Source organism: Cynocephalus volans, chromosome 6 (assembly GCF_027409185.1).
Source record: "Cynocephalus volans isolate mCynVol1 chromosome 6, mCynVol1.pri, whole genome shotgun sequence".
Classification (NCBI taxonomy): Eukaryota; Metazoa; Chordata; class Mammalia; order Dermoptera; family Cynocephalidae; genus Cynocephalus; species Cynocephalus volans.
In genome coordinates this window covers 66,084,813-66,100,790 of record NC_084465.1, presented here as the reverse complement: position 1 = coordinate 66,100,790, position 15,978 = coordinate 66,084,813, and the positions used below count along the sequence as shown (strand labels likewise).

Sequence of the window (15,978 nt, the reverse complement as noted above, 5' to 3'; positions counted from 1 at the left end):
TCAATTAATTTACATATAGTTATTGCAATGCGAGAGGTAATGTTATATAACAAAAACAGTTTCTGCAATATTAAGTATGGATCAAAAAAAGATGAAATTACTTTAGACATATAGCTTAAATAAAATTCCAAAGAGGAATGTATTAAAATGTATCAGCAGTAGTGCTGGCTAGTTAGCTCAGTTGCTTAGAGTGTGGTGCTGATAACACCAAGGTCCAGCCAGATGTAAAAAAAAAAAAAAAAAAAAAATCAGCAGTACAATCTTTTGAAGAAGTAAAACGATGGGATAAAAATAAAAATATTCTCTTCAGAAAATATTAATTTGCTGCTGGCAATCTATATTCTTCTTCTTTGTTTTAATGGACAACTTGAACACACATCTTCCAGCTTGTCTTCTGAAGGCTTTGGCACAGATGAAATTACCTGGTTTAAAAAAAAGAACCACTAAAAGTTAGTTTTTATAGTGCAAGAGTAAACAGTCTGTTAGAAGAGGTGGCATATACTTCCAATAGCTTAATTCTTGCCATCACTTTTGATGCAGAGTGGCCCAAGTTCAAGGTACAGCCTATGACCTAGGCACAAAGCAAAGTTTTTCTGCCCAAACACTGATGGGAATAAAATTTCTAAAGTCATTACAAGAAAAAAAATGTGGAGGGAGAAGAGTAGACATGCTCTGCTTTAACATTCCTTTATAGATCTAAAGTCACCTGTTATTTTATAGATACAGATACACATTCTTGTTTTGTATTCTTAAAACATTAAGAATGTTTGAAAGACTTAGAGACATAGATACTGGGGAAGAGGGGGTGGTGATTAAAAATTTGTAGAACGAGCAGAAAAAGATATAATCCTCAATTTCCTAGGGGAAAATGAAAACCAAACACACCGTCAGAAAAAGAGTGGACAACAAGTCCAAGCAGAGTGAGACAGTCTTCATTTGAAATGGAAAATTATTAGAAACTGTAGTAAATTGTATTAAATACTTTTTTGTTGTCTACTATTTCTGTATCTAGAATTTGGACTTCACGCTTTTTCTTGAAAACACAGCCAGCTCTATCTGAGACAGCTATGTATCAATACATTTGTCCCAGTTCCAGGACAAACTGCAGAACTTCCGGAGGCTGCATTATAAAAACTGTGTCCACAGATTTTTATTAAACAATCCCTAATCCTTAAACAGATAATAATTTTCATGTAAAAAATATAGAAATTAAGCTACCTTAGCCTCCCTTAATCACACTGTAAAATATATATTCAACTATGTGAATATATATCAAGCACTTTCTAAACCTTGGAGATAAATACACGAGAATGTTGTCACCCTCAGTTTAAAGCAAGGATTAATGGTATCAAAGCAAATAAATATGTTAGTCAAATTCCATTAATTCATCAGAGAATTATAGAAAAACAGATCAAAAAACTAAAAAGTAAAAAATACAACAGCTTCTAAAAATGACTTACCAAGCAGGCAAGATAGCAACACCCAGTGTCCTAGGCAGGAGCTGAGGGCAGCTGCCCCCTCCACCCAGAAGCAGGCAAGAGAGCATACCAAAAACACCATGTTTGCATCATGGCCCACCACAGCCACTGCCACAGCCACGGCTGCCACAGAAGTGGCCTGACAACATAGCAGTAGCCACAGCCACTGTGCAGGTGTCCTGTCAGACACTCAACTGCACTGACACAAGGACAGTAACCAGCAGACACCGGAAAAAGAAGAGGACGTCTCTGTATACTCAAAGCCCACTCCAGACTGGTAGAAGAAGCATGCTCTACTGGATACCAGACATCAACATAGAGATAACAGAAATACAAAAACCCAAGAAAATATGACACCACCAAAAGAATACAGTAATTCTCAAATACCAAACCCTACAGAGCAGAAAACCCTTGAAATGACTGAAAAGGAATTCTGAGCAATAATCTTAAGGAAACTCACTGAGACATGAGAAGACTCAGTTAGACAACATAATGAAACGAGGAATAAAATCCAGAATATGAAGGAGGAAATTTACAAAGAGATTAATATCTTAAAAAGGAATGTAGCAGAACTCATGGAACTGGAAGATTCACTCAACGAAATAAAAAACACTACCGATGGCTTAAGCAGCAGGCTAGAACAAGCAGAAGAAAGAATTTCTGATCTTGAAAATGGACTTTTCAAAATAGCCCAGGCAGACCAAAAAAAGGAAAAAAGAATTTAAGAAAATGAAAAAAATCTAAGACAGCTTATCAGACAACCTTAAGCACACAAACGTTTAAATGATGGGTGTTCCACTAGGAGAGAAGAAAGGAAAAGGAACAGAAAACTGATTCAACGAAATAATAACGGAAAACATCCCAGGTATAGGGAGAGACATGGACCTTCAGATTCAGGATGCTCAAAAATCCCCAAACAGATTCAACCTAGAAAGATCCTCTCCAAGACACATTATAGGCAAACTGGCAAAGCTCAAAGACAAAGAAGCTGGAGAAAAACCTCAAGTCATCTATAAGGGAGCCCCTTTCAGACAAACAGCAGACTTCTCCACAGAAACTCTACCGGGCAGAAGAAAATGGGAAGATATATTCAAAATACTAAAAAGAAAAAAATCTGCCAGCCAACAATACTATATCCAACAAGGCTATTCTTCAGAAATGAATGAAAAATAATGTATTTTCCAGACAAACAAAAACTGCAGAGTTCACCACTACACAACCAGCCCTACAAGGAAACCTCAAGGAAGTCCTGCATCTGGAATCTGAAAAACGATAGTCACTACCATGAATACACAAGAAAGAACAACACCCACTGGTAGAACAAAAATGTAAATGAGCAAAAGAATGAAACTAAATCTTACCACCACAAAAAACCATAATGACAATGTAATAATGCCCCTGCTTTATTTCTAATTTTGGTAATTTCGGTCTTCGCTCTTTTATTTCTTGGTCAGGCTAGATAAAGGTTTGCAAATTTTGTTGATCTTTTAAAAGAATCAACTTTTAGTTTTCTTGTTTTTCTTTATTGTTTTTTAATTCTCTTTTTCATATATTTGTGTTGTAATCTTTTTTATTTCCTACTTATATTTCCTTTTGATTTAGTTTCCTCTTCTTTTTCTGTTTTCTTAAGGCAGAAGTTTACATTACTGATTTGAGATTTTTCTTATTCCTAACATAGGTGTTTACAATTATAAATTTTCCTCTAAGCGCAGCATGAGCCCTGCATCCCATAAATTTTGATATGTTGCACTTTATCTCAAAGAATTTCCCTGTGATTTTCTTTTTATCCATTATTTATTTAGAAGAGTGTTGCTTACTTTCCACATTATAAAGTTCACATTTGTGAACTTTATAAATTTCCTTCTGTTATTGTGTTCAGAGAACATATTTTCTACTATTTTCTAGGATCTTAGCCTATTTAAATGTATTAAGACTTCTTTTGTGGCCCAAAATAAATAACTAAATAAATACATTTTAAAAATGACCTTACCTCTTTAAGTTTATTCCGAATTAAATTCGCTGTTGTATTCAATGAGTCATCTTCCATATCCACTTTAGGTACGCCTGGTAATAGAGGCCCAATCATAACCTCATTACCACTTGAGCTTGTTTCAAGAAAAGTTCCAAGTTTAAGATCATCTTCTCTTCTTCTTTTCCGCTCCTGCAGTTGTGTTGTCCTAGGCATAAATCTGTCAACTGCCTCTGAAGGACGAATAGCCTTTTCTGCACCACAGCACATCACTGAATTTTTAGAAGTGTTCCTTTGTATTTTCTGCAAAGCGTCACTGTGGTTACAATGCTCCACTGTTTCATCACGGTTTCTACCTTCCTTAGAGGAGTTTGATGCTCTGTCCACATGCTCCCCAGATGAACATGTACATTTTGAGGAAAAATAACATAAAGGCAATTCACAAGAATAAGGAAGACAAGGATGTGAGTTCTCACTGGAAGTGTTCAAGGCAGCTGCACAAAATCCAGATGTTTCAGAGTGGAAGTCTTGTCTAAAACCTTTCGTGTCTTTAGGCTTTGGAACCAGTTTCTTCTTTGTCAGGGAATGGTCTTTATATAATAATTCAAAAAGTGAGGGAAAGGGAGATAGATATGGTTCATTTTGTTGTGTTCATTATTCAGAATCATATAATTTTAAGAACAAACATGACTTAAAAATGTTAACAAATTCTACCCCCCAAAATTGATTTCTTGAGCAGGGAATACATTCATGTGGTTTAAAAGCTAAAAAGGATAAAAAGGTATATAGTATCAAGTGTCACCCTTTCCTTGCTCCCCATATGCCTGGTCTCCACCCGCACAGGTGATCACTGTTCTTTCCCATTCATCTAGCCAGTACATCTTACTTTTCCTTCTCTACCTGCCCCTCGTTTTCTCCCCACTCAAAAGGTAACCTGGAATACCCATTTCTCTACACCTTAGCATTTTCCACTTAACTGTAAATCTCAGTTTTTCCATGTCCTTACACAGAAAGCTGCTTTTCTTTTTTGCAGCTACAGAGTATTCTATTATATGATACCTTGAGTGCCACCAATTCTACAGAGAATCCACCAAAAAGAAGGCCCTCACGAGATGCACCCCTCGACCTTGGACTTCCCAACCTCAAAAACTGTAAGAAATAAATTTCATTTCTTTATGAATTATCCAGTTTCAGGTATTCTGTTATGAGCAACTGAAAACTGAATAACAAAGATACTCACTCTGTCTTTCAACTAAAGGGTAGAAATATGGTACTTTGAGCCTCTAGTAATATTTAGATTTCAGACCACAAACATTATCTTAGCTCAATTCTGTTTGCTCTAGTCCTATAATTCATGGACCAGATGCCATGAGTCCATCCCAGGCATTTGGAATTTGTTTCTGGAGAAATTCAGTTAGGTATGTGGGGCATTTAGCCAGCGGCTGGTCAAAAGTGGAACTTTCCATGCTTAGCAGGTGGTAACTAGTCTGCAAATCATAATTGCTTCTCACTGCCTTCAGGTCAAAGCCTTAATTCCTTAGAATGGGATACAAGGCCCTTCATGATTCACTTCCTGTCTACTTTTCTAATTTTTCTTATCTCTCACTGAAGCCTCTGTGCTTTGGTTATCCTGTGCTCCCAGCCATTCCTTAAATTCGTGATGTTCATTTATTCCTTGGGGCCTTTAAACACGCTGCCTTGACTCACCTTTCCATTTCGTCCTCCTCCCTTCTGGGTAATGTCTACTTCAAAATTCAGCCACTTCTAACAGCCTATAGGAAGTCTTCCACAAATCAACATCTCTCCCTGCTCAGCCCAGATTACTCAGAGTGCTGCAAAGAACTCTGTGGTTTATGGTTACTGAATATTGTGATTTACTTGACTCTTCTCCCACAGGACTGGGAATTGCATAATGGCATACCTGGCATTTAGAAGGCATTAGAAACAGGCTTTCTATACCTTTACTTCTAGTAGTTCTTGCTATATAAGCCTTCCTCTCTTCTAATTTTTTTCTAGTTTCTTCAATTGTCTCAAATTCTGGAGCATAGCACACATGAAGCAATCCACCAAAGAAACTCTGTTCATCCATTTTTTTCTTGGCTGTCCTGAACAGAAATACATGATAGCGTGGTTTATTAATCTACATTTACTCATGATGAAAGCTTAACTAGTATACAATACGTTGATCTAAAGAGCAAAGTCCAGCTTTTGCTATGTGTATATACATCCTATGGACTGAGGATTAAGATGCTCTACTTGTGGATAGTATTGACCCTATTGATCCACTGTGTACACTTAGAACCTTCCCTTCTCTCTCCTAGTAATGTTAATAGGTTTTGAGCTAAGCCATCCACACAGACTCTCTGCCTGATGTATATAAACTGTAGTCATGAAATAAAGCTTTTCTCTGTGTTAAGTTTATTTCCCATTGAAAGTTAATTCATACCCAATTTGGCCTTTCATCACAATGTCTTCCTATAATGGGATTCATACATTAAAAATTAAATTAAAAATACTGTAATTGTAAAATTTTCAATAACTGGGGATATACTGAATATATAATAACTGATCAATGAGAAAATGAGAAAGATGGTATTCTTTCAATAAATACTTAGTGAACACCTATGACTGCGCAGGCACTGTAATAAATATTTAAGTATTTCTACATCCAGGAATAATGATAAAAAGTTATTGAGATTGTACCACATGCCAAGGCAATGTTGTAACTACTTCACTTGAATTAATACCGCACAACAACCCCATAATGAAACTGAGGCACAGGGACATTGAATGACTAGGCCACGTTCACACACTGGTTTGTGGAGCTAGGATGCAAACCCAGACATCTTACTCAGACCCTAGTATACTAGCTGCTGTAGAAGATATGAAAGCTCTAGAAAATATGCTTTCCTAACCATGGGAAGCTGGCAAGTTGGTTAGGAAGGTGAGATTATATATAAGAGCAGCCTGAGTAGCAGACTACAAGTGGTATTGGTAGCATGGAAATGAAAATACAAATTTTAATAGTCAGGGAAGGATTGGTGCAGATTAATGACAGGAATAGATGTCATCATAAAAATAGATAGGGCACTGCATACTTCAGTCTTACTGGAGCAGAGGGTTTATCAATTTGCATAGAGCCATGACAATAAGAACCACAATAGCTCCTGTTTACTGAATTCTGAACAGGAGGCACGAGACTAAGCCCTTTACATGGGTTATCTCATTTCATCCTCATACAACCTCAAAAGGTAGGTCCTTTTACCATACAGATTTTACTGAAGAGGAAAAACAGGCTTAACAGGGTTAAATAATTCGTACAAGGTCATGAAGCTAGTAAGCGGTGGGGTTGGAAAACATCCAAACCCAATTCTTAATCTATCACCCTCCAGTGTGGAAAATTGGTAAGCATGGGAATGACGTGATGGAAATAGTGTTTTGGGAAGGTTAACCTGTAAAACGACTGGAGGAGGATAAGAGTAACAGAGGGCCATACTAAGCTAATGCATAATGCAGATATGAATGAGGGAAGCCTGAGCCAAAATGATAGCAATAGGAATGGAGGAAAGGAGGCACGGCTTAAGCTGCATATTACCTTGCACTTTGTAAGTTCATAAATTTAATAAGATAAACTTCTGTAAAGTCTTCTGCTGGGTATTCATCTAGAGCATTATACTGCTCTACTACACCATACAGAGCAAATCGCTCAACTAATTCCTTCATCGCTCCCACTGCAGGAACTCCTTGTATTAATAAGTACCGAGATTCCAAATTGATTGTATATACCTAAAAGGAAGGCAGGCTCGTTAAACATATTATTCATTTATACATGAGTATTCATTTCATAAATAAGCTTAGGACAAAACTGCCCTTATTTTTTTATAACAGAGCTTTGAGAACGAGAAATATTCTGTTCTACCCGGTCTGCGAAAAACACAATTTAAAAATCTTTCCACTCCCTCTGCACAAAGAATAACACACTCCACGTTTGAGGGTGTCCAAGTACAGCATGTATCAGACTACCTTCAGTGACAGTTATTCCGGAAGTTCGATCCTACGAAGTTACTGCGAAGAGTCACTCAACAATACTCATTGAGTGCTTACCATGTGCGAAGCACCACTGTAAACACAGAAGATACAAAGAGTAAAACAAAGCCCCTGTCTCGCGGAGCTGACGCTCTGATAGTTGCCCAGAGGAATCGGAGAATCTCTGGTACCTGACCCAGGGCTCCTCACGCCACCTCCACTGAGAGGCGGATCTGACAGCAGCCTTGTCATACCTTTGGGTAGGCTGGACATTCAGAGCTAGCGCTAATCTAAGGCTACCGAGGATACCGAATGAAGCCCAAATCACTTTACCTTGACAGCGCGAGGCCGTCTTCCCTCCCGATATTTGGCCCGCGTGTCGCATACCGCCCTCTGGACGTGGTGGTCGAATAAGCCCCCAAGCTCCCCGCCATTCGACGCCATCTTGCCTGTTTTGGACGTCGCCGGGAGAACTTCCGCCTTGCTGGGCTCCCGTTTATCCAATAAGAGAGCAGGATGGTCCAAGGCGTGCCAGGATTGGCTGGAGGATGGACAGAGCCGGCCATCTTTCCTGCAGGCGAGGATTCGACGAACGAGGTGCCCCCCCCAGCGGCTCGGCGGAGAGGCTCAGAGCGTGACAGAAGCGTGCTTGTCTCTCCCAACAGGCTCTGAGCAAGATCAGTCCTGGGGACAGGGGGCGGACCCTCGGGGGGCGGGGCCGATCGATCTGCTCTGGCTCCGACGCCCTAGGCCTGCCCGGGCAGGGGTCTGCCGCGGGCACTGGGGTGGGCTATCCCGAGCCGCGCTCCCGTAGGATGTGGGACAGCGATCGCTTGGCGGGTTCGGGGGGAGGTGGGGCGGCCGTGACCGTGGCCTTCACCAACGCTCGCGACTGCTTCCTCCACCTGCCGCGGCGCCTAGTGTCCCAGCTGCACCTCCTGCAGGTAAAGCGCCGTCCCCAGGACCCCTGGACGACAGCCTGGCCTGCCGTCCTCTGACCTGAGGCCTGTCCCCACAACGAGACACCGGCTGCCTTCCCAGCGCCGGCCCACAGACTGAAGGCCCCTGGAAGGCAGGACCGGTCTGGGCGGCTTCTGCACCCCACACCACGTCCGGGGCAGCGCCGAGCCGTTAAATTAACGTGTCGCAGTCCAGGTCTTTTCACTCGGTTAAACTGGGCTTTGAGATGTCCTAATATTCTACCTCTGCGTTCAGAAATATCCTCACTCCAGATTGGAAAAGCTCTTGAGAAGTCGTTTATTTTTATTATTTTTAAACGAGTTTTTTCTGCCCGCGACTTCCAGGTACCTGCGTTGCTGTCGTCAGGCATCGAGAGGGAGGGGCAGACTTGGTTGGCGGAGCCCCTGTAGGTTAAGAGGGACTGAGCACCGCATCCCACGAGCGGGAAAGGCTAATAAAATGATGGCTCTTCCCTGCGTCGCCGGCCCTCGGAGCACAGCCTAGGTGTGCCGGGAATGTGCAGTGGAATTACGCATACCTGCACATACGTAGTTGGGATTACTTGAACCTCTGCGGTCGTGGTTGTGGTGTTTCACGTTTCCAACCACTAGCAGAGATACAGCATCCATGTTTTCATAATTAAAAATAGAGACACATGGTCTCACGAGTTTGAGTGTGCTTATGGGGCAAAAGGACAGAATATTTGAAAACTGCAAATATCCTGGATGCATGGTACCTATCACTGGGAAATCCATGCAAGAAATATGTAAGAGTTTGCAATAATTTCATGTACCTGCCTTTCCACTCGTGTTTACTCCCCTGTAACTATTAGTCTAGATTTTGGGGGAAGGGGACATTTCATCTTTCAAAATGGACCAAATTCAACGGAATCCTATCATCATCATCATTTTACCGTTAAGAATACATCTTTTGGCACTGAGGAGCTTCCTTCATGGCCGGAGACGAGTCAGTCACTGTCACCGAGTTTCAGGTAGAACTTGGCTCAGTGCTGTCTTGCTCAGCTTTGATGGAAATTTTCAACATGCTTTCAAACCCATACCTAATGAGTTCATAGGAATAAACTCCCCACCTGATGAGTTTATAGGAATAATTCCTTACAATAACTCTAATAATTTGATCCTAAGATGTGGTTGTTACCTTAAAGTCATCACTGTTTAGGAATTTAAGGGTCTTAATTTTCGTTTTAGATTTTTGAAAATTGTGAGAAAAATTGCACATGCAAGTGATACATGATGACTTTCTTGTATACAAGATTTTAATAACATGGTTAATTTCAAGTACATTATATTGTCTTAGAAGTGGTTGTAACATCCTTTGAAATTTGTCCTAGGGCCGAGCCTGTGGCGCACTCGGGAGAGTGCGGCGCTGGGAGCGCAGCGACGCTCTCACCGCGGGTTCGGATCCTATATAGGAATGGCGGGTGCACTCACTGGCTGAGTACCGGTCACGAAAAAGACAAAAAAAAAAAAAAAGAAGAAATTTGTCCTAAAGAAACATAAACAGTCTATACCCAGTTTTGAGATAGTAAAATATGATATAAATGAATGAATTTGATATTTAATATTTTTAATTTAATGAATTCATTTTGATTTAAATAAATGAATTTAATAGTACTGAAGCTTCCTGAGATGATAAAGCTTGATAGCTATTAATGAAATCCTTACTTTTCATTAAAAAAGATATATGTGTGAAAATGCTCACGATACGATGTTAAGTGGGAATAAAGGATATTAAATAGAGCCTGTAGTACACAACTATGTAAAAAATTAGTTTGCACATACAAAAAAATAATTAGCAGAAAATAGACAATATTGTTGGTGTGGTTGTCTTTTTGTGGAGGGAATATCAAGATTCCCTTTTTTCTTCCAAGTTCTTTATTTTCTAAGGTTTCTATAATGAGTTTAATGATATAAAACATCGTTTTTTAGTCCTTGGCTACAAACTTACAAATTTTATATACTTTCTCTTTTAATAAGAATAAATTTTATATTTTGCTATTTAAAAACTTATAAATGTTTTTATAGTTTTATGAACTTTAAAAAAATTTATTTATTTATTTATTTATTTATTTATTTATTTTTTGGTGGCTGGCTGGTGCAGGGATCTGAACCCTTGACCTTGGTGGTTACAAGATGGCACTCTTAAAAATTGTCATTTAGGGAGTTACATAATATAACATTTCTCGAAGGGTACACAAGAAGATATTAGCAGTAATTACCTCGGGAAACAGGGACCTGCCTTCACATTTTACCCTTTTGTACTCTTTGTGCTTTTACCATGTGCATTTATTACTCTTCTAATACATAAATAAATATGGGATTACATATTACAACTGGTTGGTGTTTCATAATTCAATAACTATATTGTGTTTTTAAAGATCATGGTATACATTTTTACTTATTGACTTCTACTTTACTAATACAGTAAATTTATAGCTTATTTAATTATTTCTTTATTGATAGACATTTAAGACAGTCCCAAGGTTTCACTATTCTAGAAAATATTGCAGAGATATCTCCTGGTGTAGGTTTTTCTTTGACTCATTAATTTAGAATAAATACACAAACAGTTATATATGGCTCAAAGGCTATTAAGTTCATGTGGCTCCTATTGCCATTTTGAATTCTAAAATGGTTGAGTCAATTTATAATGCTGTTAGAAGAGAAGAAGGGTATTGGTTTCATCATAGCATCACTAGTATTGGGTGTTGAAAATGATTTTACCTGTTTAAATGATATGAGAAATGTAGGTAACAAAGAGCTGTCAAGCATCTATAGAACTCTTTTTGTATGTGTAGATTGCAATAATAGTTTATCATTATGTGAATCCAGAAAAATATGTAAAAACTTTAAAAACCTTTTTCCTTTCCCTTTCTTATATTAATAGAATCAAGCTATAGAGATAGCATGGGGTCACCAGCCTGCATTCTTGAGCTGGGTAGAAGGCAGGCATTTTAGTGATCAAGGTGAAAATGTGGCTGAAGTTAACAGACAAGTTGGTCAGAAACTTGGACTCTCAAATGGGGGACAGGTAAGCACAAAACTTGATGATGATAGTGACTTTCTTCTAATGTCATGTAATATAACATGCAAATAAATTAAAAGTTCAGATTTTTTTTAAAGGAGGTGAGATGACACCTTATTTGTATGGTGTTATAACCAGTCTAGGATATTCAAGTTGACTATACTTCGTTGTTAAGTCATTATCTTGTAGTTTATCATGCTCCCTACTTGATTTTGTAGTCTACTATCTATTTTACTGACTTTCTAGGTTCCCTAATTTTCTGAAATTATTCTTTCTCTGAAATTATTCTTTCTTTATGAATTACTGGGTTTTACTTACTATTATTGAACAATTTCATTTGTTTCTGACATATTTTCTGATTTTCAATGGTCTTACTTGATTAAAAATATGAATTCTACAACAGAGGGTTATTATTTTTCCATTTTTGTCTTGCTTATGAATTTAATGTGCTTAGATTATAAACTCCAAAGCTTAAGGACTCATGTCTATTTTTTTGTTTAATTATGTTCACCAATTTATTCCTTTAAATTTTTTTTTGAATTGTGGGAGAAATACATATTCATTATAAATATAAATATTTTACAAAATATAAATATTTTACAGTTCAAAGTAAAAAATGAGATTTTCCTTTTGTCCATCTACAGCCTCAGAATGTATCCTTACTATTTTGGGGATCTCACTAGACCTTTAGGATTTAAAGAATGAGATTATATGTATTTTCTGCAGTTTTTACCCCACAAAAATATATCAAAAAAAACCTTCCGGGTATTACAAACAATATGTTTTGAACATATTTCTCTCTGTGTGTATATGTGATCCTCTTTTGTAGCAGTGCCACTAAGACATTTTCTCCCAAAGCACTGATAGGAACAGAAAGTGAACTGGCTAGCTGTGTTAGTCTGTTTCTGTTGCTAATAACAAAATACTTGAAACAGGTTGATTTATAAAGAAAACAAAATTTATTGCTCACAGTTTCTGAGACTGGGAAGTCCAAAGTCCAGGGAAAACATCTGGTGAGAGCCTTGGTGGTGGCAACAGTGATGGCAGAGTATCACATTGCAAAATGGTGGAGCAGAGAGTAACCTCCTCATTCACTCTCCTTTTAAAGCTGTATAAACCATGCCATGACAACCATGTTGAATTCATTCACTGTGGCATGGTCCTACAATCTAATCACCTCTTCAAGGCCACACCTTTCAATTACCATAGTAGGATTTCCCACCCTCTTAACAGTCACAGTGGGGACCCAGTTTCTAATACATAAAACTTGGGGGACACAATTCAAGCTTTAGTGAGTTTTGGGGGGACATAATTCAATCCACCACACTAGCCCAGGAGTTCTTAGCATCTTGGTAGACAGGAGCTGTTTTGTGCTTCATCAGAATTATCTCATTCAAATAGGGTATAAGGGAGGTACTGAAGGGAAGTTCACTGAGGAGTCTGGGGTGAGGCACTTGGGGAAATTCTGCTCCAATCCACAAAAGCAGTGAAGAAAGGCCAGTAGCCTAGAGCATTTAACACTCGGTGGCTTTGGATTTTACACCATTAATTCCCAGAAATGCCTATAGAAGGGGAACGGAAATAAGATGGTGGACTCTAGCTTATAGAGACTTACATTGCATGTATCCGTAGACTAGAATGAGAGGGTATTTGTTTTACTTTACTTTTAGTTGTGAAGGATTATACTTCTAAATAATTACCTCTGATTTCTATTTCAATGTGTTTTTCACTTTTCTAGAAGCAGCAAGTCTTGAATTTGGTTATAAAACAAACAGTTGCAAAACTTCTAGAAATAATGAGAGTATTTATGTATATTAGATGAAGCCATGACGTGATGACATGGTCACTTCTTGCATTTTTTTACTTACATATCTTTTTTTAATGATTATCTTTATTTCTGAAAAATGTGTTGTGCTAAGATGTGTTTTCCCTTATTGTATTAGATGTGAAGCAATTTTTCCTAGAATTATGAGTATACCAAGGCATAGCTAAGAATAAGAATTTAAATATTTGTCACTTGAAAGACTACATACACTCAAACACAGTTACGTATACAAAGAACTTATTATTTTCTAGGGATACAGAAAAACCTTTTAAAAATACCTTTAAATTTTTAATTTTTTCCAGGTGTTTCTCAAGCCATGTTCACATGTGATATCTTGTCAACAAGTGGAGGTCGAACCCCTTTCAGCAGACGATTGGGAGATATTGGTAAAGACAGCAAAATAAGAGCTATCTCATCTTAAACTACCTTAAAATATCGGTGCCTTTGGATTTCTCTTCTCTGTGTTTCATTATATATGCTGAGTTGGTTTGAGTTATAAAAATGAATTGATAGAGATCTAATGTATAAATGAGGGTTGTAGGCAATAAAATTATACTGTATTTGGATTTCATGCTAAATGAGTAGATTTTGGCTGCTCCTGCCATAAACACAAACAAAAACAAATAGGTAACTATATGAGATGATGGATATGTTAACTCACGTCATTATACGTAGTAACCTTTTACTATGTTTCCCATAACATTGTCTTGTATACATTAAATGTACACATTAAAATTTATTTTTTAAAAAGAGAATGAATTGAGATTTCCTTACTAGACATGAGATGGACAAAATGTAAAGTGAATTGATCTTTTTATCTGTTGGTTTTAGGAACTGCATGCTGCTTCCCTTGAACAGCATCTTCTAGATCAAATTCGAATAGTTTTCCCGAAAGCCATTTTTCCTATTTGGGTTGATCAGCAAACTTACATATTTATCCAGATTGGTAAGTGCTTTTGTAATATTTGCCATCATACTCTACACTACAGCACTGAGTCCAAAGCAGAGATGAATGTGCACTAATGAGCTTTATTTTCTACACAGTTGCACTAATGCCAACTGCCACTTTTGGAAGGCTGGAAACTGACACCAAACTCCTTATTCAGCCAAAGACACGCCAAGCCAAAGAGAATACATTTTCAAAAGCAGATGATACATATGGAATATTTCATAGTTTTGAAAGAGACCAAAAAGTAATGACAAAAGAACTTCAAACCAACAAACTTGAGTCAAATACAATGGGAGTAATTGGGTCTAATGAAACACACTCCGAGATTCCAGTGGACTCATCGATACCAAGCTTATGGGCTATGATAGGAAGCATTTTTTCTTTTGGATCTGAGAAGAAACAAGAGACATCCTGGGGTTTTACTGAAATCAGTGCATTCAAAAATATGCAGTCAAAGGTTGTTCCTCTAGACAATATTTTCAGAGTATGCAAATCTCAGCCCCCCAGTGTAGGTAACACATCAGCACCTTCTGTGTTTCACAAACACTGTGCCATTCATGTATTTCCATGGGACCAGGAATATTTTGGTGTGGAGCCCAGCTTTACTGTGACCTATGGAAAGTTAATTAAGCTACTTTCTCCAAAGCAACAGCAAAGTAAAACAAAGCAAAATATCCTGTCATCAGAAAAAGAGAAGCAGATGTCAGAGCCACTAGATCAAAAGCAAATTAGCTCAGATCATAGTCAAGAAGCTTGTAACACCTGTATGCTAAAGGTAGTCTGGAATGGACTTGAGGAATTGAAAAATGCCATGAAATACACCAAAAATGTAGAAGCTCTCCATCTTGGAAAAGTTTGGGTTAGTATAAATTTTATAATTTGGGGGGAAATTGCTGCTGCATAAACTTCCCCAAATTATGAATTAGAATAATTTGTGTATAAATTGAAAACTAATATAATAAGAAACATAGTATCTAAAGTTGCTGAGGGAACACATTTCTGCTTGTAGGGTAAAGTCCTTGTTTGGATAAAGATTGTATATTCTGGGGCCTAATAAGCTTGGACAGGTACTAGCTTCAACAGGTATAGGCCCAAAAAGGCCAAAATTACTTGCCTGAGGGTGCAGAGCTGGTAAGTGGTAGAACTTGGATCCACACCCAGGTAGATTGGCTATAGGGTTCATGCTCAGCATGGAGTGCCCTACAAAGCCTCACATTTTAATGCTTGTAGAAGAATTGTTCCCAAGTTCTTGAAAGCAGAGGAAGGACTTACTACAAATTGGGGGAAATGCCTTGTGTAGGGCGAGGTCCATAGCACGAGACAACCTGCCCGTGATGGCACCTGGGTTATAATGCACCCAGAAGCTGCTTACCCTGCTGATATCTGCTCTTTAAGCTATGTGTAACTGGGACAGGAAGTAAACAGGACAACAAATGTTCCACTCCCTCGTCCTGGCCTCAAATATTAATGCTAAAGTTATATGACATGAGTTACCAGTTCCATTTATTTGAGCCTAATTTTGAACCACTTTGAATTTAGACATCCCAGTGATAAAGGGAAGAAACTGTTAGGAAAGGCAAGAAAAATAGGAAGAGAAGGTGTTTCCTTTGTAGATTTCTTTTACTCCCATAGATTTACCTATGACCTTTATGCAAGTAACTTAAAAAGTTTTTTTTTTTTTTTTTTTTTTTTTTAAAAAGATGACCGGTAAGGGGATCTCAACCCT

General features: G+C 38.1%; 2 protein-coding genes across 5 annotated transcripts in view; one reads left to right on the top strand and one right to left on the bottom strand.

Annotated features, from left to right (window-relative positions):
* Positions 1 to 84: 84 nt before the first annotated feature.
* RBM48 (RNA binding motif protein 48) lies at positions 85 to 7,928 on the bottom strand. Of its 3 annotated transcripts, XM_063100682.1 has the most exons (5): positions 7,807 to 7,928; positions 7,043 to 7,233; positions 5,407 to 5,552; positions 3,469 to 4,037; positions 85 to 422 (listed from the first exon to the last, which is right to left on the bottom strand). In XM_063100682.1, the coding sequence occupies exons 1-5, from the start codon at positions 7,915 to 7,917 to the stop codon at positions 336 to 338; spliced, it is 1,104 nt and encodes a 367-aa protein (XP_062956752.1). In that variant the 5' UTR covers positions 7,918 to 7,928; the 3' UTR covers positions 85 to 335. The 3 variants fall into 3 exon arrangements, with proteins under 3 accessions (XP_062956752.1, XP_062956753.1, XP_062956755.1); XM_063100683.1 differs by lacking the exon at positions 7,043 to 7,233; XM_063100685.1 differs by lacking the exons at positions 5,407 to 5,552; positions 7,043 to 7,233.
* A 296-nt stretch (positions 7,929 to 8,224) lies between these two features.
* The window catches only part of PEX1 (peroxisomal biogenesis factor 1), a 34,876-nt gene continuing 27,122 nt past the window's right edge, over positions 8,225 to 15,978 (top strand). For both annotated transcript variants that reach the window (XM_063099676.1, XM_063099675.1), the window contains exons 1-5: positions 8,225 to 8,417; positions 11,341 to 11,484; positions 13,606 to 13,689; positions 14,135 to 14,249; positions 14,348 to 15,111. In XM_063099676.1, the coding sequence (XP_062955746.1) occupies positions 8,289 to 8,417; positions 11,341 to 11,484; positions 13,606 to 13,689; positions 14,135 to 14,249; positions 14,348 to 15,111 (1,236 nt within the window). In that variant the 5' untranslated portion in view covers positions 8,225 to 8,288. The remainder of the gene's footprint in view (positions 8,418 to 11,340; positions 11,485 to 13,605; positions 13,690 to 14,134; positions 14,250 to 14,347; positions 15,112 to 15,978) is intronic.

Excerpts from the sequence above, each read along its gene's own strand:
- RBM48 (XM_063100682.1), bottom strand. The coding sequence starts at position 7,917 with ATGGCGTCGAATGGCGGGGAGCTTGGGGGCTTATTCGACCACCACGTC. Across the intron at positions 5,553-7,042 it reads ATGAACTTACAAAGTGCAAG|GACAGCCAAGAAAAAAATGG; the intron begins GTAATATGCAGC and ends ATTTCTGTTCAG. Across the intron at positions 4,038-5,406 it reads AAGAACTACTAGAAGTAAAG|ACCATTCCCTGACAAAGAAG; the intron begins GTATAGAAAGCC and ends TATTATATAAAG.